At 42.3% G+C, this 23,979-nt stretch overlaps 1 protein-coding gene across 3 annotated transcripts in view; it reads right to left on the bottom strand.

Moving 5' to 3' along the window:
- The window catches only part of agap1 (ArfGAP with GTPase domain, ankyrin repeat and PH domain 1), a 1,020,940-nt gene that overhangs the window by 196,580 nt on the left and 800,381 nt on the right, over positions 1 to 23,979 (bottom strand). For all 3 annotated transcript variants that reach the window (XM_070876105.1, XM_070876104.1, XM_070876106.1), the window contains one exon: positions 11,027 to 11,188. In XM_070876105.1, the coding sequence (XP_070732206.1) occupies positions 11,027 to 11,188 (162 nt within the window). The remainder of the gene's footprint in view (positions 1 to 11,026; positions 11,189 to 23,979) is intronic.

The raw sequence follows: 23,979 nt of genomic DNA, 5'->3' as shown, positions 1-23,979 counted from the left end.
GGACACCAGGGATAACTCCTCTATTCTTCTTCAAAATAGTGTCATGGGATCTTTTACATCCACCTGAGAGAGCAGACAGGGCCTTGGCTTAATGTCTCATCCGAAAGACGGCACCTCCACTCCCTCAGCACTTCATTGGAGTGTCAGCCTACATTTATGTGCTCAAGTCCCTGGAATGGGACTTGAACCCACAATCTTCTGACTCAGAGGCGAGGGTGCTACCCACTGGCTAACACAATCCATGAGAGCATGGATTGAACTATCAATCCAGTCTCTGTCACACTACCTGCTGTTACTGTTGTTCTATCACCATTTTGAAATGTCAAAGGAAATATCTCCTTTGATGAAGACACAAACCCTGACTTTTTTTTGCTCTCATGTTGGGGATATAAGTGAGAGCAATTGTGCAGCAGCAGCTGGTACAATCATGTGAGGATATCTTCAATCAAATGGGGCTCTTTTCTCTAGAAAAAAGAAGGGGTAACCTAATAAAGGTCTCTAAAATTACAAAGGGTTTCGATAGGACAGATGTAGAGAAGATGTTTCCACTTCTGGGGGGACTAAAACTAGGGGCCATAAATATAAGATAGTCACTAATAAATCCAATAAGGAATTGAGGAGTTAGATGTAGTCCTTACTACTAGGGGGATCAAGGGGTATGGCGAGAAAGCAGGAATGGGGTACTGAAGTTGCATGTTCAGCCATGAACTCATTGAATGGTGGTGTAGGCTCGAAGGGCCGAATGGCCTACTCCTGCACCTATTTTCTATGTTTCTATGTTTATCCAGAAAATGGTTAGAATGTGGAACTCATTACTATGTGGAGTGGTTGAGGCGAACAGCAGAGATGCATTTAAGGGGATGCTAGATAAGTGCATGAGGGAGAAAGGAATAGAAGGATATGTTGATTGGATTTGATGAAGTAGGGTGGGAGGAGACTCATGTGGTGCACAAATGCCAGCATAGACCAGATGGGCCAAATAGCCCGTTTCTGTGCTGTACATTCTATGTAAATGTGAACGGCCACATACCAGAACTGCTCAAAATTTGGCAACAGGTGGTAATTTCACTCAGAGTGTACAAAGAAAAAAAAGCTTGCACAACCTCAGGATGTCTCAAACATATCGGGGAGAACTCTCCTGCTCTTCTTCAAAATAGTGTCATGAGACCTTTTACATCCACCTGTGAGGGCAGACGGAGTCTTGGTTTAACATCTCATCTGAAAGATGGTATTTCCGACAGTGCAGCACTCCCTCCGCACTGCATTGGGAGTTTCAGCCTGGATTTTGTGCTCAAATCCCTGGAATGGGACTTGAACCCACGACCTTCTGGCTCAGAGGATAGAGTGTTACCCATTGAGCAATGGCTGACACCTACAAGGACGATTGGTATTGGACATGAAACAAATTTGCAGAAGGGGTTTGTTGAGATGTGGGTTGTTGGACCAGAGTAAAGGAAGCTTTTCTGTACATACAGCTGTGCTGCACTTGATCTGAGAGAGCTAGACAATGGTACTGAGTGCCAAAAGACATAAAAGTGATCCATTCCAACCATGGACAGCCCTCACCTTGATGAGCTCAAAAACAAAAAGAGACGTTCTCATCAGGTCTAGTAATGTTATTTCACCCATGATAAAATCTACACATTTACATTCTTTGCCAACAAACCTGAATTGATCTCAGGCGTACTGGCTGAAGGCAGATCGTAATAAGAATACAAGTCATTCCTACTTATTAATATATGAATGGTTCCTGTAATAACACAATCCATCCAATGTATATGTGTAACAGGAAGTTCCACATTGGAAAAACACCCCAAAATATGTAAGCAAAAAATTGTATTGTTTAATACAAAAATCAGTCACAAACACAATCATGAAGAATTCTCATTATCCTTCTCTTTCTTTCTTTTGTCAATTTTGGAATATATTTGTTTTGCAGCGAGAACCAATGATATTACTGAAGAAACTAGCTGGGAGGAGTTACTGAGACCAGCAGTGTGAGGAAGCTGATTTATATCAGTTGAGATTATTAACATGCTGCTGGTCAGGAGGAGTTACTAAGCCCGACAGTCTGAGGGAGCTGGATCAGCTGCAGTAGAGGCTTTGTCATTAATGGCAGGTATTACCAACCCGACAGGGCGATGGAGCATGATACAGTCCATAATGCAGGAAGGTGGCTAGGAGGAGTAACTTAGTTCAATATGGCGAGGGAGCTGGATTGATCAAAGTTATTATTTGGGGTACTTCATGTAATTTCAATGATACACATTAATTTAGTCCTCTTGCACTGTTAAACTTAATACATCCCCCAGCCAGTTACTCCCCTCACCAATACCTGATGACATCATCAGTCCTTAGTGTTTAAACAGAACTATTCAAAACATAAAATCAATTGAAAGATTGTGCGCGCGTTTATAGGTTGGGGTTGGGGGAAGGAAGTGAAAGTTGATGATAATTCTTTGAACACTGTTCTCAAAGGGGTGCTGATTGTGACACTCACTCTTTAGGCACTGCTTATGAATGTTATGAATGACTATAATTAGGCTGCAATTTATATGAATAGTTTCTTAATGTAAGGTTGTTCAAAATGGGTTTCTGCAACAACCAACCACTGCAATGAAAAATTAGGTAAGTGTATTATTAAAGTGAACTTTCTTTACTAAGTAATGATTGCAATCATCCGAAGAAATTAGTAAACAGGATCTCATCCTATCAGGAAGCTCTCATCCTGTCCTCCTGTAGTTTGTGTCGAGCTAAGAATGATTCCTCCCTCACCAGTGAAGGTTCAATAAGTCTCCTGACCTTCAGTGATTTATGGATTTTAAATATACCAGCTAGACAGTTTATTGAATTTGTATACTCGCATGCTCTTAAGGAGGCAAGTCAGTTGTGTATTTAACCTCACATAGTTGGCAAATAATGAGGTAACAGTCAATTCATATTGTGGAAGTTATTTCTCTGGTCAAAAATCGTCACTGACAAATGTTAACATGCATGTCATTGAAACATTATTTGCTGCCAAGCTTAATACAGTTGTTTACCGGTTGTCACTAAAGGCTTTGGGAAGGCACCTGATGGGCCCTTGGGAATCAGTTATTCTGTCACCAATCATTTGCATAAATCAGTGGCTATTCATCTCCGAGCCGAGCGAATCAAGATTACATGTCTAACCAGGAGTTTTAATCTGTAATTTATAATGAACCCTACAGCATTGTCCTGGACAGTCTCTGAAAATGGTTTATTAGTCACTGAAAACTGGAGTTAAAATCAAGAACAGAAATCAGAAGGTCAGTGAGATCCCTTGGGAGAGATAACCTGAGGCAATGGAAGTCTGCACAAATCCTACAGGAAATGGAGGCAAAATCTGCAAATGGGAGGGGGGGAGGGGGTGGCGTGGGGCTGTGTGTGAAACAGTGTGAGGATTCTTCACATTAGGAGAAAACTCCATAAGCATATGTTTGTTATTAGTATAACCGTGAGGAGACAATATTACAGACATTCAAGAGTTTTATTAAACATCAATACCAGTGATTCAGTGTGATCCCAAGCTAAGCAGACCTGGGAGATCCTGGCAGGGTGGCAAGTGGCCTCACTGTCTCTGCGCTAATAAGTGGATTAAAAAAAAGCTTTCTCTTGATTGCAACTTTTGGTAAAGCACTTCTGTGGATAGGGCTTGTCTGTGATACCTGTCATAGACGAATAATCTGCCTACACACATGGTCAAGGCTCACATATGAAGAATGGCCATTCGGACAAGATATTGAAAGGTAACCAACACGTCCCAACATGAATCAGCACTTTCATGGGAATCAGGGAGAATATCCTTTCAATTGAGGAATTTTTAAAAATCCACACTTTCAGGAGGCATTTAGCTTACCTATTTTCTACTGGCCTACTTCTGACTTAAGCCATTCAAATTTTCACCAGTGCACAACAGACCAACAAACAAAATAGTAGACGGGCATGAAGAGACGCTACAGATGATCAACGTCAAGTGTCAGAATTTGACATTTCTGAGGGCAAATCAACAAGCCAACTCATTCCTCCTGTTGATAATTTTAGTGAAAGAGTCAGAGCGAGTACAAAATAAGATTTCTCAAAGAAAAGGCTCGCACAAATACAAAGAGAAGTGGAAATCCAGTGGACTGGGAGAGTTATAAAAAGTAACAGAGTGATACAAAGAAAGTAATATCTGTAATAAGGGAATACAGGAAACAAACTTGTAAGGAATATCAAGGCTTTAACAGCAAAAGTTTTTATAAATATATTGAGAAAGAGAGTGGTAAAGGGAAAGTTGTGCCCATTAACGACAGATGCTATAATGGACAATAAGGAAATGGCAGACTTGTTAAGTGAATACTTTGTATCTGTTTTCACAGTGGTGAAAGAGAATATATTTGCGATACAAGGGAACCTAAAAATGTCATAGGGAGGAACTTAGTGGGTTTAATACAAGTAAAAAAACATAATGGAGAAAATAATGGGACTTATACAAATCCCCAGGACCTGATGGTTTCCACTCCAGAGTATTAAAAGAAATAAGGAAATTACAGATGTGTTAGTCATAATTTTTGGAAGTTCTCTAGATTCAGGAATTGTACCTTTTGATTTGAAAATTGTAAATGTCACGATTATTTTTAAAAGGAGGGAGGGAAAAATCAGGAACATGACAGTTTAACATCATTTATGGGGAAGTTACTAGAATCTATCATCAGAGACAGAGTGACTGAGCACCTGAATAAGAATGAGTACATGGATTTGTGAAGCGCAGATCACGTCTGACTAATCTGGATACATTTTTTGAGGAGGTCACTAGCATGGATCGGGGAGTGTCTACAGATGTTGTCTATATGGACTTCCAAAAGACATTTGATAAGGTTCTACACAAGAGATTATCAAAAATTAAAGCGCATGGAATTGGAGGTAACCTAGTGATGTGGGTTGGTAATTGGTTGGGAGCTTGGAGACAGAGAGTAGGAATTAAGAGAATGTATCTGAAATGGAACGTGACAAGTGGTGTTCCCCAGGGATTTGTACTGCGGCCTCAGCTTTCATCTTATATGTTAATGACTTGGATGAAGGAACAGAGAGTTGTATATCCAAGTTTGCAGATGATAAAACAGTAGATTGTGCAGATGGGAGAAGGAAATTACAATAGGTCATAGATATACTAAGTGAGTGGAAAAGACAGAGTTTAAAGATGGCAGATGGAGTTTAATGTGGGAAAGTGTGAGGTCATCCCCTTTTGGAACTGAGAAAGAAAAAGCACAATTATTTTCTTAATGGTGAGAGACTCGGAGCTTGCATTTATGTAGCGCCTTTCACATCCTCAGGTTGTGCAAAAATGCTTCACAGCCAATGATATATTTCTGAAGTGATAGCCCCGCAAGCCACACCTGATTTCCGCGCTCAAAACCACGCCTAAAACTTACCTTGGTATTCTCCCCGCTGCTGGAACATTCCAGGCCCTTGGCGCAGCATTGCACAGGCTGTGGGGGGCGGAGCCAGGTCCCGGCACTGTCTGCACATGCGCGCTAGAGTGTGCATGCATGCGCAGTAGCTCCAGGTTGCCGAGGCTGTGTGGGAGGGGCCCGAAGGCACGCCGCCCTTAGCCCTGGCCGAATGGGCTCACTGGAGCAGCAAAGATCGGACTCGGGCCTCCCTCCTCTTCAGCTCCTGCTCCGGCTCCCACGACCCATTCAGGTCTGCTGCCTGCCGCGGCCCCCCCCCAGTTCAGCTCCCGGTCCGGTCCTCCCCCCCCACCCCCTGCACCTTGCCGGGGGCATGCTCCGCCCGAAGTCTTTGGCCCGGCTTCTTCTCGTCGGCCGGGCCCGTTCAGCCTCCACCCCGCCTCCCTCCCCTCCCTCCTCTCCTCCCCTCTTCCCCCCCCCTCCCCTCGCTGTCAAAAACACGGAGAGACACTGTCAAACAGAGAGAGAGACACTAACAGAGACAGAGAGAGAGAGACACTGGGGGGCATCCCAGCACGCTGTTGGAGGGCTTCCGGTGCTGCAGTCGGTGGGTAGAAACGTAATTTTTTATTTATTGATTTTTTTAATTATTTCTTTTATTTTTAATTTCTTTTGCTTTATTGGTTGATTTATTGATTTATTTATCATTTATTATTGATGGCTCTTTATTTGTAAAAGTGATGTGTTTCATGTTTGTAAATGTCCCATCCCCGCCGCCCCCCCCCCCCCCCGCCCTCATCTCTCGTTCCTTACGCCTGATTTCTAAGTGTAGGCAAGGTTTTTCTGAGCGTACAAAAATCTACACTTACTCCATTCTAAGTTAGATTGGAGTAAGTTTTCGCTGCCAAAACTTGCAAAACAGGCGTAAGTGGCTGGACACGCCCCCTTTTGAAAAAAAAAAATCTGTTCTATAATGAAACTATTCTAACTCACTAGAACTGGAGCAAATTAAATGCTGAGAATTGCAATTTCAAAGATACTCCATTCTAAACTTGACCCCGCAGTCACTGTTGTAATGTAGATTAGCGGCAGCTAAATTGTAAACAAGGTCCCACAAACACCAATGAGATAGGTGTTTTTGGCCAGGACAATGGAAGAATGTCCCTGTTCTTCTTTGAATCGTGTGGTGATATTTTAAATCAGCCTAGATTTTGTGCTCAAGTCTCTGAAATGGGCTCTTGAAATTAAAAACAAAAGAATGAGCTCTGACTTAGAGGCAATAATGCTACCACTGAGCCACTGTCACATCACATTGCACTGAACTAAAATAACTGTATGTTTCATATCAGCATCTGGTTGAAGTATTTGGTGAGAATCTGTAGTTCAATAGGACTTTTGGCACCTTTGGCACCTTTGCTCAGTATCCAGAACTTTAAATAATGTACTACACGCAATGAAAGCTTTCCGCTGAAAGAGGTTTCAAATATCTGGAACCAGTAGTGAACTTTAAAGCCCTGCGAGTTAACGATTGATTAGCTGATCTGAGTGATGTGTGAAATGGAAATGCAAAAAAAAAACATGATTTCTTATCAATTTAATATTTTGGGTTATGCCTGCTGATTTAATCACCTATACTGGTAATTGCAATTTTTATGGTTTAAAGAAAAAGACTTCATATTTTTTCATTTGCGGCTCTTCTAAAGCCCGGACTCTGACAGTTAGATTACTTGCAGGTCACATCCATTTGATCTGCTCCACAGAACAATTGTGAAGTAGTTCGGCAGCACCGACCAAGTCAGGAAATGTCTTGTTGCTGTGGTATCGTACCCTACAAGTTTCCAAAAGGGAAGATGGGATGGGAGGAACCGTTTACCCCTTTTAGTTGTGAAAGGACCAGAGTGCTGGCATTTGAAGAAAGAGAACTTGAACATTTGCAACTTCTGTGATTGCATCCCCCAACTCCGCTCCCCCCCCCCCAACTCCGCTCCCACCCACACCCCCCTCACTGGTTGACAGGATGTGGAATGTAGGCATTGTAAATCTGGTATCACAAGCAATGACTTTGGCATTTTCTAAAACACTGGTATTTTGGTGAGTGCTGCTGACAGTTAAATGCCATGACACTAAGATTGTGAGGTATCACACTACCATCACATAACCTGCATAGGAACCCGAGAAGGGTGATCTAGCCCTTTATGCCTGCAGTGCTGCTCCTGAGGAAAGACAAATAATTTTGATCCATCACACTGGCATCATACAGCAACTTCCACTGATTGTCCTGAACTGATTAAAATCAACTGTTTCTTGCAGTTGACAATTGACCACATTTATTGGTACCAATATATTTTGATAAACACTTACACTTTCCAATTATCCAGTCAGCATCACCAGGACACATATCACAGGACTATCTCATCAGATACATGCAATCAAACAGCATATAAGCACATCGCTCACATGTTAATCAAAGTATCAGGAAATAATTTTAGGAATGTACCAGACCAATGGCCCATCTGGCCAAATCCAATTTCGATTCAAGTTCACGCCAGTGTCAAGGACCCAGCATTGGGAGACAGACTTGATGATCATCTGGGACCATTTTGAAATGGTTAACATGTGGCCTCAGCAATCATCGCCTGACAACTCAATACTGGCAATTAAAGAGCCAGTTTATAGACAAACTATATTATTACAAAGGATGTTTGCTGCTCAGAACTACATCTCAAATCCTCCTGCTCTGTAGCTGCAAACTCAGGGCATGACAGGTTTAAGGGGAGAGGCAGAGAAGCATCAGATCTTGGTGAGTTTCAATCTTAAGGCAGGCAAAACTTGCTCGAAGGGACACTGTGGAAACATCCTTTGATGGTGTTTCTGAATCTGTTGTTATATCTTGGGGTGTGGGGATTCACCTAGGGAGTAAATACACCACCTAACACGGTGCTGTGTAAACTAGGAAGACCCAGCTTTGAAGCACCTTGGGATGTTTCAGTCTACATTAAAGGCAGTAAATATTGTTGATTGTGCTGAGTTTGTGATTTCAGGTAAAGTAGCAATGGAAGTCCTACAACTGGCCAGAATATGAGCACGGTTATTGAGAGAGAGAGAAAACAACTGGGATTCTAGGCCTTGACCATTCGCTAGTGCCCTGTGCTGGAATTTCTTGAGTGTAGAGTGGGGCAAGGATAGCATCATGTGATGCCTTGTACCACCAAATGGTATGCTCATTTTCACTGTCCCACAAGAAGAACGATCACTTGGGCAATGTTATCTCGAGAGTCAGTATTGACAAGAGTAATGGAGAAAAGCATAGAAACACTTACCAATCAGGATGATGGAAAGCTGACCTACTTCCCAGCCTCTGCCAAGTGGAAGTGTGCAAGAGTAATGCAGAGCAAATCACTGTCTGCTTTCTCAAGAAAAACAACAGGTACCTGCACTCCAACAGCACAGCTGTTTTCATAAAACTAACATAGGATGAATATTTTTAGCACAGCCCAAGTCCAACCTTCCTGTGCAAGCAAGATTAAAACAGACAGTAAGAGATTCTACAAGTATATAAAAAGGGAGAGAGAAGCTAAAGTAAATGTTGGTCCCTTAGAGGATGATACTGGGGAATTAATACTGGGAAACAGGGAACTGGGAATTTTAACTAATATTTTGTAAATGTCTTTACAGTAGAAGACATGAAATACATCCCAATAATAGTAATCAAGGGGCAAGAGGGAGGGATGAACTTGAAAAACAATCACTATCACTAGAGAAAAAGTACTAGGCAAACTAATGGGACTATTAGCTGATAAGTCCTCTGGACCTAATGGCCTGCATCCTAGGGTTTTAAAAAAAGTGGCTGCAGAGATAGTGGATGCATTGGTTGTAATTTTCCAAAATTCCCTGGATTCTGGAAAGGTCCCAGCGGATTGGAAAATTGTAAATGTGATGCCCCTGTTCAAGAAAGGAGGAAGACAGAATGCAGGAAACTATACGCCAGTTAACCTAACATGTGTCATTCGGAAAATGCTGGAATCCATTATTAAGCAAGTAGTAGCAGAACATTTACGAATATCATAATACAATCAAGCAGAGTCAACATGGTTTTATGAAAGGGAAATCGTGTTGGACAAATTTATTAGAGTTCTTTGAGGATGTAACGAGCAGGGTGGATAAAGAGGAATCAGTAGATGTAACGGATTGGATTCCCAAAAGGCATTCGAAAAGGTGCCACGAAAAAGGTTACTGCATAAGATAAGACCTCATGGTGTTGGGGGTAATATATTAGCATGGATAACTAACAGAAAACAGAGTCGGGATAAATGGGTAATTTTCAGGTTGGCACAAAGATAACTAGTGGGGTGCCACAGGGATCAGTGCTGGGACCTCAACTATTTACAATCTATATTAATGACTTGGATGAAGGGACCACGTGTATTGCAGCCAAATTTGCTGACGATACAATGATAGGTGGGAAAGTAAGTTGTGAGGAGGACACAAAGAGTCTGCAAAGGGATCTAGATAAGTTAAGTGAGTGGCCAAAAATTTGGCAGATGGAGTATACTGTGGGAAAATGTGAGGTAATCCACTTCGGTAGGAAGAATAGAAAAGTAAAATATTATTTAAATGGAGTGAAACTATAGAATGCTGCGGTACAGAGGGACCTAGGTGTCCTCGTTCATGAAACACAAAAGGTTAGCATGCAGGTACAGCAAGTAATTAGGAAGGTAAATGGAATGTTGGCCTTTATTGCAAGGGGGATAGAGTATAAAAGTAGGGAAGTCTTGATACAACTGTACAGGGCGTTGGTAAGACCATACCTGGAGTGCTATGTACAGTTTTGGTCTCCTTATTTAAGGAGGGATATACTTGCATTGGAGGCAGTTCAGAGAAGGTTCACAAGGTTGATTCCTGGGATGAAGGGGTTGTCTTATGAGGAAAGGTTGAGCAGGTTGGGCCTATACTCATAGGAGTTTAGAAGAATGAGAGGTGATCTTATTGAAACATATAAGATTCTGAGGGGGCTGGACAGGGTAGATGCTGAGAGGATGTTTCCTCTTGTGGGGGAATCTAGAACTAGGGGCATAGTTTCAGAATATGGGGTCACCAATTTAAGACAGAGATAAGGAGGAATTTCTTCTCTCAGAGAATTGAGAATGTTTGGAATTCTCTACACCAGAGTGCGGCGGAAGATGAGTCACTGAATATATTCAAGGCTGAGATAGACAGATTCTTGAACTATAGCAGAGTTAAGGGTCATAGGGAACAGGCAGGAGAGTGGAATTGAGGCCATGATCAGATCACCCATGATCTTATTGAATGGCAGAGCAGGCTTGAGGGACCGTATAACCTACTCCTATTTGTTATGTTCTTATGGCCAATGTCAATGACCAAACTGAATCCATTCTGGTGTAAACACCAAACATATAAATAGGCCATACTTACAATGCAGCAAATTTGGGAAACCTTTCAAACTGGAGTATAAACGCACACAAATAGGAATCTGAATGCTTGAGTGCCATAGACTCTTGTTCCATTTCCTTGAATTAATGATCCCCTAAACAATCTAATTGTAGTCAATGATAAACACCATGAAAGAACAATAAAGTATAAACACAGTGAGTTACCTTCTGCCGTGCCTGAGATGCCATCTGCTTTGAAATTACTGGTGCTTTTCTTCCTGCGATGTTTCTTCCTGTTGGCGTGAGGTGAAGGTGGGGGCTCTAGCTTGGGACTGGTGGTGCTTGATATGCTGGGGCTTGAACATACAGAGTCTCCTAGGCCAGTATCTTCAAAGAAAACCCACCAAAAACATAATGAGAAATGATTCAGTGCAATGATTTTTGAACACTTCCAACACATGAACAATACATGCTCTAAAGTCAAATCCTAACTCCAGCTACATTAAAGACATACAAAATACTGGCATTACACACATGGCTTCAGTCCTCCCAGATATTTTATATGGGAAAATAAAGAATGATTTTTTTTCACAGCCTTCCTGGAGTCAAGAAAGATGCAGAAGGTTTAGGGTGGCCAACTGTGCTTCCTGGAGGTTCCATCACATGACCTCCTGCATCCAACCGCCTCGCCCCTATGCTCCCATCATTGGTTGCCCGCCATAACCATCCTTGCAGCACACCTCCTTCCCAGGCCAATGGGAAGGCAAACAGGCTGTTAATTACCCGGTTGGATGATGCTCGACTGTCAGTCAAAGAGCCTTTTTACCCTCTCGCCAATATTTTTATATCTAATTAATGTTCAAAGAAAATGAATAAATATATATTTTTATGTCCCTATGGTTTTTCTCCTGGGTTGCTCATAGTAGTGTCATGGAGATTAATCTTTAATTTCTGGAAACTCCAGGACAGTCATCGAGAACTGGCAACCCGAGGAAGATTTGAAAGGAGTTAGGGTAAAGGTCCTGCCACCTTGAGCAGATTCCAGTACATGTAAGCCGACATCATCTTTGCTTTATATTGTAAGTTGGCTAAAGAACAGGGGATAGGCCTACAGGTGGGGGACAACATGCGGTTGCTTCACTCAGATGCACAGCTATAGGTCTGGCAGGATAAGAGCAGCATTCCTCAGGGTTTAATTATCGCAGAACGTAGTGTAAAAGTGTGAACTTCACGCAGGTTTTTGCAACCAGCAAACTTGGTGCTGAGAGTTACCAGGAATCCTTTGGCGGCTATTGCAATATGTGGCTTTCATACTAGCCACAATCAATGCAGCACACTTCATGATAACTTACAACAAAGACAACCACCTGTTGGTACTAAGCTATGCAGGAACTGAAGAACCCAGGTTCAGTTTCTGGTCTCAGTCAAGGTGACATTGTAGGCATCAAAAAGTGGGCCAACATCTCTCCAGGATGTTTGGAGCTGGGCGGGGGGGGAGTAGGAGGACAGTGCGTGTCAACTTTGTTGTAGAATCATATCCTCACTGACACAACGCTATGTTAAAACCATCGTTCCTTTAAATAGGCATCACCTATCATTTTCAATTCATTGTGCGTTACACAGTATGCTGCGAAATTATCAATTCCTAGACTCAGTACTGATATATCAGCCTGGCTTGAAGCCAAAGAAAATGTTAGCTATAATTAGAAGTATATATAATCTTACACACAAAATGTGCATGTAATTTACAAAGAAAAGGAATATACAGCCAAGATTCCAGGATTTGCGATATATTTTGGCATTATACTGAGCCAGAAACCTCTAAAACTGCCCTGATGAAACGAGCACAAAACAAGGAAAAATTATTGGACCTATCATTGTGAGTTCAGTTTAAAGCTTGTTCGTTAGGTAAACCTGTACTGATAAGGAGAGTATTTGGAGTTAACAGTCAATTAGTTCAATGGGAAGATGTACAACTTAAGTCCGTTAAGTTAGTAGGATGACCCTAAGTTTCTGCGAATTCTCCCAACTGTCTGCCTGTTCCAAATTTAGGCAGTTCTACCATCTCAGCTTGGCCTTCTTTCCATGTCCTCTTTACACAGACACAGTTGCTGTGGGGAGCTTGTTAATCTGGGCAATACTTAAGCTGGTATAGATAGTCAAGTGTCTATTGGTCATTCGTCATGTAATTTTTGGCACAAGTACCCGTGGGCATTGGCCATTTCTTTTCCAAGGCCTTAATGTCACAGTGATCCTTTTGACTATGGTTGAACCTGCGATCACGAGGCATTATGAAATCATAGAATTCATCCCCATGACAAGCATGTACAAAACCAAGGAGACCTATGTCTTAAGCATCCATATAATGTTCAAACATCTCAAGAAAACAGGTTGCAATCATATTCCCATAGAGAAAATAGGGAGGGTTCAATACAAGATTGGCTTGATGGATCAGACTGTTCATAGGTCACAACCTTGACATAGAACATATTTTTTGACCTGCAAATCCTTATCGGGCAAGTCCCCCAACTCACATCACTGAAGGGGGAAGGTAGCAACAGGCTCAAGAGGCAGAATCTTGGGACCTTCTGGTTGGGAATGGTGCTTGGCATATATTTCTGGGCAAGGAGCTGGTGGGTTGCAGAGGTGACGGAAAAAACTAAAAATAGAGAAAACAATATAATTTGAATAGTTTGACATCATAAGGACATTTATTTAAAGTTGATGATGACAATGGTAAGCTATAAATTTCAACACTCAAGAAGTGACTCTTAGTCGACAGCTATTAATATACTACAAAATAGATTCATCCATCTAGTGTTTTCAATGTGGAGCCATGTTCAAAGAGAGCACAGAGAATTGCAGCTGCAACTATGTCGTCCTATCTCCAACTATGCTCTCTTTGAGCATGTTTCCCCAGGAGAGCATATTGGTAAACTTACCCTCACAGATCACTTCTGGACGGGATCCCAACAGCTCTTCAGACACTATGCCCACCTTCTGTATTGCTACTGGTCAAATCTCCCATTTGAATTGCAACACTCTTATATTACATACACCCATATGACAATCAAGCTATCTCCCCTTCCCCCAAGTTTTGCATCACATGTTATGAAGAGGGAGTAGATAGTATCATGTCACTCATGTTCTGCTGATACGTCATCGACCTGAAACATTAACACTACTTCTCTCGGCACAGATGCTGCCTGACTTGCTGAGCGTTTTCCAGCATTTCCTGTTTGTATTTTGTATTTCCAGCATCCGCGGTATTATGGTTTTGCTGTCCTGTTACTCGCTACTGGGTATTTATTATTCCATTTGTGAACTACCTGAATCCCTCAATTACATTCCATAAGTCACTCACTACTCACTGTATTGTCTGAAGGGATTCTCCCAAGAACAGCACTGACAACTGACATAGAAAATGCCAACTGGCATGGTATTTACTGAGCCCCAAGTTGTGCAGAATTTGAAATATGTACATTTTTTGGAACTGATGTGGAGGATTATTTTTAAAAATTGTGACAAGGTGATGTTGAGTTGCAATGAATCTTTACATCACTTACATAGAAACATAGAAAATAGGTGCAGGGGTAGGCCATTCGGCCCTTCGAGCCTGCACCACCATTCGATAAGATCATGGCTGATCATTCCCTCAGTACCCCTTTCCTGCTTTCTCTCCATACTCCTTGATCCCCTGAGCCGTAAGGGCCACATCTAACTCCCTCTTGAATATATCCAATGAACTGGCATCAACAATGCTCTGCGGCAGGGAATTCCACAGGTTAACAACTCTCTGAGTGAAGAAGTTTCTCCTCATCTCAGTCCTAAATGGCCTACCCCTTATCCTAAGACTGTGTCCCCTGGTTCTGGACTTCCCCAATATTGGGAACAATCTACCCACATCTAACCTGTCCCGTCAGAATCTTGTATGTTTCTATGAGATCCCCTCTCATCCTTCTAAACTCCAATGTATAAAGGCCCTGTTGATCCAGTCTCTCCTCATATGTCAGTTCTGCCATCCCGGGAATCAGTCTGGTGAACCTTTGCTGCACTCCCTCAATAGCAAGCATGTCCTTCCTCAGATTAGGAGACCAAAATTAAACACAATATTCCAGGTGAGGCCTCACCAAGGCTCTGTACAACTGCAGTAAGACCTCCCTGCTCCTATACTCAAATTCCCCAGCTATGAAGGCCAACATACTATTTGCCTTCTTTACCACCTGCTGTACCTGCATGCCAACTTTCAATGACTGATGAACCATGACACCCAGGTCTCGTTGCACCTCCCCTTTTCCTAATCTGCCACATTCAGATAATATTCTGTCTTCGCGTTTTTGCCCCCAAAGTGGATAACCTCACATTTATCCACATTATACTGCATCTGCCATGCATTTTCCCACTCACCTAACCTGTCTAAGTCACCCTGCAGCCTCTTAGCGTCCCCCTCACAGCTCACACCGCCACCCAGTTTAGTGTCATCTGCAACTTGAAGATATTACACTCAATTCCTTCATCCAAATCATGGATGTATATTATCTCATCGATAATATCTCATCAAAGGGTTTTGCTGTATTTCATAAGAACATAAGAAATGGGAGCAGGAGGCGGCCATTTGGAGCCTACTCCGCCATTCAATAAGATCATGGCTGATCTGATCATGGACTCTGCTCCACTTCCCTGCCCGCTCCCCATAACTCTTTATTCCCTTATTGCTTAAAAATCTGTCGATCTCCACCTTAAATATATTCAATGACCCAGCCTCCACAGCTCTCTGGGTAGAGAATGCCACAGATTTGCAACTCTCAGAGAAAAAATTCCTCCTCATCTCACTTTTAAATGTGCAACCTCTTATTCTGACACTATGCCCCCTAGTTCTAGATTTCCCACGAGGGGAAACATCCTCTCTGCATCTACCCTGTCCAACCCCTTCAGAATCTTACATGTTCTAAACTCCAATGAGTATAGGCTCAACCTGATCAACCCTTCTTCATAAGACAACCCCTTCATCTCAGGAATCAACCCAGTGAACCTTCTCTGAACTGCCTCCAATGCAAGTATATTCTGCCTTAAATAAGACCAAAACTGTACTCAGTACTACAGGTGTGGTCTCATCAATGCCCTGTACAGTTGTAGCAGGACTTCCCAGCTTTTATACTCTCTCCCCCTTGCAATAAAAGCCAACATTCTATTTGCCTTCCTAATTACATGCTGTACCTGCATGCTAACTTTTTGTGTTTCATGTCCCTCTGTACTGCAGCATTTTGTAGTCTCTCTTTATTAAATAACAATTTGTTTTTTTTATTCTTCCTACTAAAGTGGATAACCACATTTCACCACATTATACTCCATCTGCCAAATTGATGCCCACTCATTTAGCCTATCTATATGCCTTTGCAGATTCTTTGTGTCCTCTTCATAACTTGCTTTCCCACCTATCTTTGTATCATCAGCAAATTTGGCTGCATTACACTCGGCCCCTTCATCCAAGTCATAGTGAAAGATATTACAATTTGAACAAATCAAAGGAGAAGGATGATTCACAGGGGAATTATTTTTGGACTCCACTCATCGATAAACTTCTTATTCAAAGTGTTTATGTCAAATTGAAAATAATAATTAGATCTTGGTTTTCTTTATTATTTTCTTAATATGCGCATTATAAAAGAATATACAAGAAGTTATCAGATCAGAGCCCCAAGCCCCAGAACATTGAGTATACTATTATTCTCTATTAATAGAGAACATCATATAGACAAACTTTGATCCTGTTCAGAAACAGTTGAACAATTGTGCCTCTCTGGGTGTTTTGTTAATCTCCATTATACTCCATTTAAGCTCTAATGATACTGCAGTCAAATACTTCCCACTGGCCCCCTCAAAAAAGTCCACAAACTCTACGCGCTTTCATGCTTCCCCTCCAATTGAAAACCAAAATTTACCACAGCCCTAAATGATTATCACTCAATGTAGCATTTAGGTGGTGAAATTCCATCTTTAAACGCCCTTAGAGGCTGCGTTGTACTCCTTACAAACACTGCTACACTCAGGACTTGGTTGTATGTACAGCTGGAAGCAAGAAATGCGTTGGCATAGAAGCACAACCCTGGAGTTGCCACATATGAGCACCAAGATGTTATCTTTCCATGCAAGATTACTTTTATTACACATTACAGTGATGTACAGCAGGAAAGATTCATTCTTCTAATGGACTGTATTGGTAGGGCTATACAGAACAAATTCATTCACTTAAAAAAAAACTTGCTACGGTTTACTTTTAGGGGTACGTTACCCTTACTATATTCAGCCATGGTTGACTGGTAGCACTCTCGTCTCTGAGTCAGCAGCAGTGGGTTCAAGTACCACTTCAGAGACTTGAACACATATTGTAGGCTGACACTCCCAGTGCAGTACTGAGGGAGTGCTGCACTGTCGGAGGCATCATCTTTTGGATGAGACGTTAAACTGAGGCCGTGTCTGCTTTCTTAGGTGGATGTAAAAGATCCCATGGCACTATTTCAAAGAAGAACAGGAGAGTTCTCCCTGGTGCCCTGGCCAATATTTATCGCTCAATCATATATTGAGCAGATAATCTGTTTGAGTCACTGTTGTAATGTAGGAAATAAGGCTGCCAGTTTGCTGTTTGTGGGACCTTGGTGTGTGCTGATTGGCTGCCTTGTTTCCTACATTACAACAGTGAATACATTTGAAAGTACTTCATTGACTGTAAAGCACTTTGGGACAACCTGAGGTTGTGAAAGGTGCTATATAAATGCAAGTTCTATCTTTTTTTTAAAAATAGTATAGAGGCTTTTAATTGAAATTATAGCTGTTATGAGAACTCTGTGTCTCCTGTGTTTGAACCACAGATGAGGAAATGAGTTCCAAGGGAGTAACTTGTATTTGTAGTCCTTTTGATGTTGTTCTGTCAGGTCTGAGCAGATAGTTCTAAAATTGATAACCTATTGACATGATGCTACTACTAGTGCCAGCCCTGATCACAGTGGCAGTGTTATAAGGTGGATGAGAGGCTCTGACATTAAAGACGTGGTTTGTGCCAACAAATCTGGTGACAGCACCTCTCCCCTGTGGCAATATAAATATTACCACTGGAGGTGCAGGCAGCCATCTCTGCTGTCTACCAGCAGGCCCCATATAGCCCAGTGATGCATGTATCAGTCACAGGGCGAATTACAGTGGCCAGAAACAAGATTACAAACTGTAAAATAACTACAATGTGTACACTAGTAAGGAAAATAGGAACAGGAGCAGGCCATTCAGCTCCCTGAGCCTGTTCTGCCATTCCATTAGATCGTGCATGATCTGTATTTTAATTCCATTTACCCACCTTAGTTCCGTAACCCTTACCTAACAAAAATCTATCAAGCTCAATTTTTAAACTTTCAATTAACCCCCAGCCTCAACAGCTTTTTGGGGAAGAGAGTTCCAGATTGCCACCACCCTTATTGTGAAGTGCTTCCTGACATCACCACTGAATGGCCGAGCTCGAGTTTCAAGGTTATGCCCCCTTGTTCCGGACTCCCCTTAGTTCTTTCTGCTGTTCCAGCTGATGTCGAGAGCGCCCCAACCCATACAAAGAAGACAGTTCCCATTGCACCGAGATGCTGAGGCACTATTCGCAAGAGGTTCTGCGATGGAAATATGCCAATTGATTAGCATTTGGAGCTCACCACAAGCAGATTGCGTTAATCATTGGGAGTCTGGAGAGAAACACAGGGCCCAAAATTGCCCATAAGTTGCTCCGTTTTCTTTGGAGCAACTTGATTTTTCTGGAGTAGCTTAAAAATCCCCATTTTGCACATTCAATTTGCGCCTGTGTAAGTGAGTTAGTTAGGATTTTTTTTAGTTTAGTTTTGTTTTGTTCAAAAGGGGGCGTTACCAGCCACCTATGCCCGTTTTGGCCATTTAAGCCATTTTGCACAGCTAATAGTTGCTCCAAATTAACTTAGGCCAGCGTATGTGGCCACTTGTGGCCGCACAGAAAACCCTTGCGGAGAGTTAAGAAATCAACGCAGGTAGGTACTTATGACTTGACTAAAGAATGTGAATAGGATCAAACAGCTATACAGGACATATGACAAACTTCGCAAAGTTAATTTACTATACAACAGAAGCATTCATGGAAGCTTAAACTACAAAAATAAAAGTAGTAAAGAGACAAAACATATTTACATAATTTTTTCAAAATATCCAAATAAAAAATAGAAGTATCTCCTGCTCGTAGGAAAGTATTTTCATCAACTGGGTTAAGGAAAATCTTGAGTAAGCTCATTAAAATTACTGGCTACACAGTTATCATCCCCTCTCCCACCGCACCCCCCCCCCTACCCCCCACCCCCACCATCAAAACTCTCCTCTCTCCTCCCCCCCGGATCAAAACTCTCCTCCTCCCCATATCAAAACTCTCCTCCTCCCCGGGGCCAGAATCCGGGGACATCTTTTTAGCGCCGTTTTGATCGTAGGAAGTCGGCGCATCTCACGTGAATGCGGCGAAAAAAATTTGGACCCATAGAGAGCAAAACAAATATTGGAACTGAAACGGAGGAGCAGCAAAGAGTTTAAGCAAATCTTCGAGTCCAGAGTTCGGCACTGGTGAAGAAATCATGAACCTTTCCATTCCAGTTCCCCCAATTTTCCTCATTCCTCTCTTCAAGACACTGACATTTGCTGGGATATAGTTCTATGGACATTGTTTCCCTCTAGTACCTTACACGAGTGATCATTCTCCATCTGTGCATATAAACTATGAGCGTCGACAAATTGTCATCACAGCCAGCCCTGCCCTTGCCTGATGCTCGTACATGCACTTTCCTGCACAATAATCAGGAGCAGGTATCCCGAGTGGTTCCTCCACCACCTCTCCCGAACTAAGGACCTGAAACCAACTGCAGTGCCATTTCTTACATCACAGGTACTACAGCACAGGTCAGGGGTTGAATCGGTGACCTTCCTTGTGTTTACAGCTCAGTGTCACAGCAGCCAGTCTTTATATTTAATGTTTTATCTGCATAAATCAAAGACAAACTCCCCATAGCTTATAGGTTGAATGCACGGTGTGGTATGGTACTGAGTGACACAGACCAGGAAAATTGCACGTTTGATCCCCAGTTTGAAGTGCCCAGGTTGGTCTTGATAATGGAGATACAATTGGCTGTAACTCACTGAGGATAGGCAGGGGGTGGAAAAATCAGTCAGAGCTCCCAATCAATGGTGATCCAGTGACTTGTGCCAGAAACTGTCTCGATGTTGGGTGAGGACAAAATGGGGCTCAGCTGTGATGTTTCTCTCACTTTTGAAAAGCCTGCCTCGGTATTGTCTTCTCACACATGAAAAATGACCATTTAGGTGAGGTATCAGAAGTTGACCATGAGTCAAAGCCTCTCGGAGAAGAGTGTGGAGAAAAGAGGAAGAAATTTGTTAAGAAAATAAAAATCTAAAGAGTCAATTCATGTTCCTATTTTAGAAAAAATATCTCTTCCCACTATGCTTTCTGCCATCATATCCCACTCTTCAGTGGCATGGGCATGACAGACTGGACTTTGGGCTCGAAGCTGCACTGTAACTGATGATAGAAAGAACACTTGTGGCATTGCATGTCCACACTGTGGTAGGAATGGGGGAGGTTGGTGAAAGAGGGTAACAAAACTTGCCTAGTGGGTCAACTGAAACATCCCTTAAGGCGAGATCTCAAAACATGGTCCCCAAAATCAAAAGCTTGATGTCCTTGACATTTACATGTAGCTCCCAGCTTTTCAAGAGAACAAACCTGTCTCAGATCGAGACTCAGGGTAAGATCAGCATTGGTAAGATTTACATTGCAAGCTGTAGTACTCGAGTCACTTGCCAATTGACCATTCTTTACTTTCTAACAGGTGGAGCTCTATCAATTTAACTTTGTAACATTGAAAACAGCAGTAAAGACAGCCTAATTCAGAGACTGTAAATTAGTGTCTGCTCCGTCTCCCTTTAAAGCAACGCATCTGACTTGGATTGAATATAAAATAGGCATCTGCCTTGTATCAATCAAAGTGTGAAAAGGTTGATTGCTACAAGTTATCTAAAAAAAGGGGCAGAAATTAGATGACTACACCATCATTTTTGCTTCTAAACCAGCTCTGACAGGAGCATTAAAACTCATAGGTTCCATTTCACCGGGGAGGGCCATTTGCGACCCTTTCATATATTCAGTGTCACATATTAGTTCTTCCCAATCGGGCATCAATGTTCAAAAAAAATAATAATCTGCAATAGCTGCATTTCGACACTTGAAGTACGAGTTAGGAAAGTGGTTTCACTTTTCACTCTGGAAGCTGACAAGCATGACTAGAGGGGGAATAAAATAACATTCAGTTCACATAAATATCAAGCAGCCTGCCCGAGACTGATGGGACCAGAATGCGTTCTCAGCCATCATTCCCCAGACAGGCCCAAGGACACCCATAACTTATTTTACAATCATTTAGTTTCAGCTGAACTGGAAAAGTGACAACTTATCTCTGCTGACAAGATGCCATCTCAAACCTTACAATTAACTGTACACGATTAACGGCCCGCTCCATCATTATCTTCTATCATGATCAACTGTGTGTGCAGCCCTCCATGCCAGGAGGCCATTAGAACTATGCAAGTACCCAAATATGTAGTTAGAAATCTGGTTGAAGCAGTAAGTGCCACTCCTGAGCATCTTAGCACAAAAATAGACCGTAACAATAAAACCTATCGAATGGAAACTGGGTGTCGCAGTAGTTTAGCAAACTAAGCTTTCACCTTTTGGACATGCTTGGGATCAAAGTCTCTTATCAGCTGGCTATAAGGACCCTATGTGAAATGAGTTGGAGCAGTTTCAACCCGATTCCTACGGGACTTGGGCTATAGCACAAATCTTTTCCCAACTCAGCACCAATGACACAAAATCCCAGCATTTCCTCCAGTGGCAATTACACTTGGAGAGAGAAATGAAACATGCCACACTGGTGCAGTTGGCTGAACTTTTGAAATTAGGACAGAGAGAGGGAACTTCAATTTGCCACAGTTTTAAAGCGTGCAAGAATGTCAAGGCCCGAGAAATCTGACCTGGGAATGAGTGACACAAACACTAGAGCCGCAAACTGGAAGGCACTAAAATCACCAAAAATTAAAGTGAAGCGATCAAACATTCAGAACAAATAGCTCCGACTGCACAAACACAACTAGTTCTATACAGTGCAACCTTGAGTTAGTCCTGTGCCGTTACTTGCGTACATCCAAAATACCTGGGCATCTGTAGATGCTAACCTCACCCACACTTCAGCCCAAAAAGGTCAAAATCATCCTAATGACCAAAAGCTGCATTGGAAAACATTTCATTGTTCTGACCACAGCCACCGACCACATCACTGAAATTTGCACAAGCCACATTAACTTTCTAAATGATTCACAGAGGTTTGGCAAAACATAATTCGGTCAGGCAGAGTCAGCATGGATTTATGAAGGGCAAGTCATGTTTGAGAAATTTGCTGGAATTCTTTGAGGATGTAATGAACAGGGTGCATAAAGGGGAACCAGTGGATGTGTTGTATTTGGACTTCCAGAAGGCATTTGACAAGGTGCCACATAAAAGGTTACTGCACAAGATAAAAGTTCACAGGGTTGGGGGTAATATATTAGCATGGATAGAGGATTGGCTAACTAACAGAAAACAGAGAGTCGAGATAAATGGTTCATTCCGTGGTTGGCAATCAGTAACTAGTGGGGTGCCGCAGGGATCAGTGCTGGGACCCCAACTATTTACAATCTATATTAATGACTTGGATGAAGGGACTGATGTAGCCAAGTTTGCTGATGATTCAAAGATGGGAGGAAAAGCAATGTGTGAGGAGGACACAAAAAATCTGCAAAAGGACATAGACACGCTAAGTGAGTGGGCAAAAATTTTTGGCAGATGGAGTATAATGTTGGAAAGTTTGAGGTTATTCATTTTGGCAGAAAAAAATCCAAGAGCAAGTTATTATTAAATGGAGAAACATTGCAAAGTGCTGCAGTACAACGGGACCTGGGGGTCCTGGTACATGAAACACAAAAGGTTAGTGTGCAGATACAGCAAGTGATCAGGAAGGCCAATGGAATCTGATGTACTTGTTTTGGAGGCAGTTCAGAGAAGGTTCATTAGGTTGATTCCGGAGATGAGGAGGTTGACTTATAAGAACATAAGAAATAGGAGCCGGAGTAGGCCATACGGCCCCTCGAGCCTGCTCCGCCATTCAATAAGATCATGGCTATCTGATCATGGACTCAGCTCCACTTCCCTGCCCGCTCCCCATAACCCCTTATCTCCTTATCGTTTAAGAAGCAGTCTATTTCTGTCTTAAATTTATTCAATGTCCCAGCTTCCACAGCTCTCTGAGGCAGCGGATTCCATAGATTTACAACCCTCTGAGACAAGAAATTTCTTCTCATCTCAGTTTTAAATGGGCGGCCCCTTATTCTAAGATTATGCCCCCTAGTTCTAGTCTCCCCCATCAGTGGAAACATCCTCTCTCCATCCTCCTTGACAAGCCCCCTCATATTCTTATACATTTCGATAAGATCACCTCTCATTCTTTTGAATTCCAATGAGTAGAGGCCCAACCTACTCAACCTTTCCTCATAAGTCAACCCCCTCATGTCAGGAATCAACCTAGTGAACCTTCTCTGAACTGCCTCCAAAGCAAGTGTATCCTTTCGTAAATACGGAAACCAAAACTGCATGCAGTATTCCAGGTGTGGCCTCACCAATACCCTGTATAGCTGTAGCAAGACTTCCCTGCTTTTATACTCCATCCCCTTTGCAATAAAGGACAAGATTCCATTGGCCTTCCTGATCACTTGCTGTACCTGCGTACTATCCTTTTCTGTTTCATGCACAAGTACCCACAGGTCCCACTGTACGGCAGCACTTTGCAATCTTTCTCCATTTAAATAATAACTTGCTCTTTGATTTTTTTTTCTGCCGAAGTGCATGACCTCACACTTTCCAACATTATACTCCATCTGCCAAACTGTTGCCCACTCACTTAAGCCTGTCTATATCCTTTTGCAGATTTTTTGTGTCTTCCTCACACATTGCTTTTCCTCCCATCTTTGTATCGTCAGCAAACTTGGCTACGTTACACTCAGTCCCTTCTTCCAAGTCGTTAATA

The sequence above is a fragment of the Pristiophorus japonicus genome, chromosome 3 (assembly GCF_044704955.1).
Source record: "Pristiophorus japonicus isolate sPriJap1 chromosome 3, sPriJap1.hap1, whole genome shotgun sequence".
NCBI classification, from domain to species: Eukaryota; Metazoa; Chordata; class Chondrichthyes; family Pristiophoridae; genus Pristiophorus; species Pristiophorus japonicus.
This window is presented reverse-complemented; position numbering and strand designations above follow the sequence as displayed.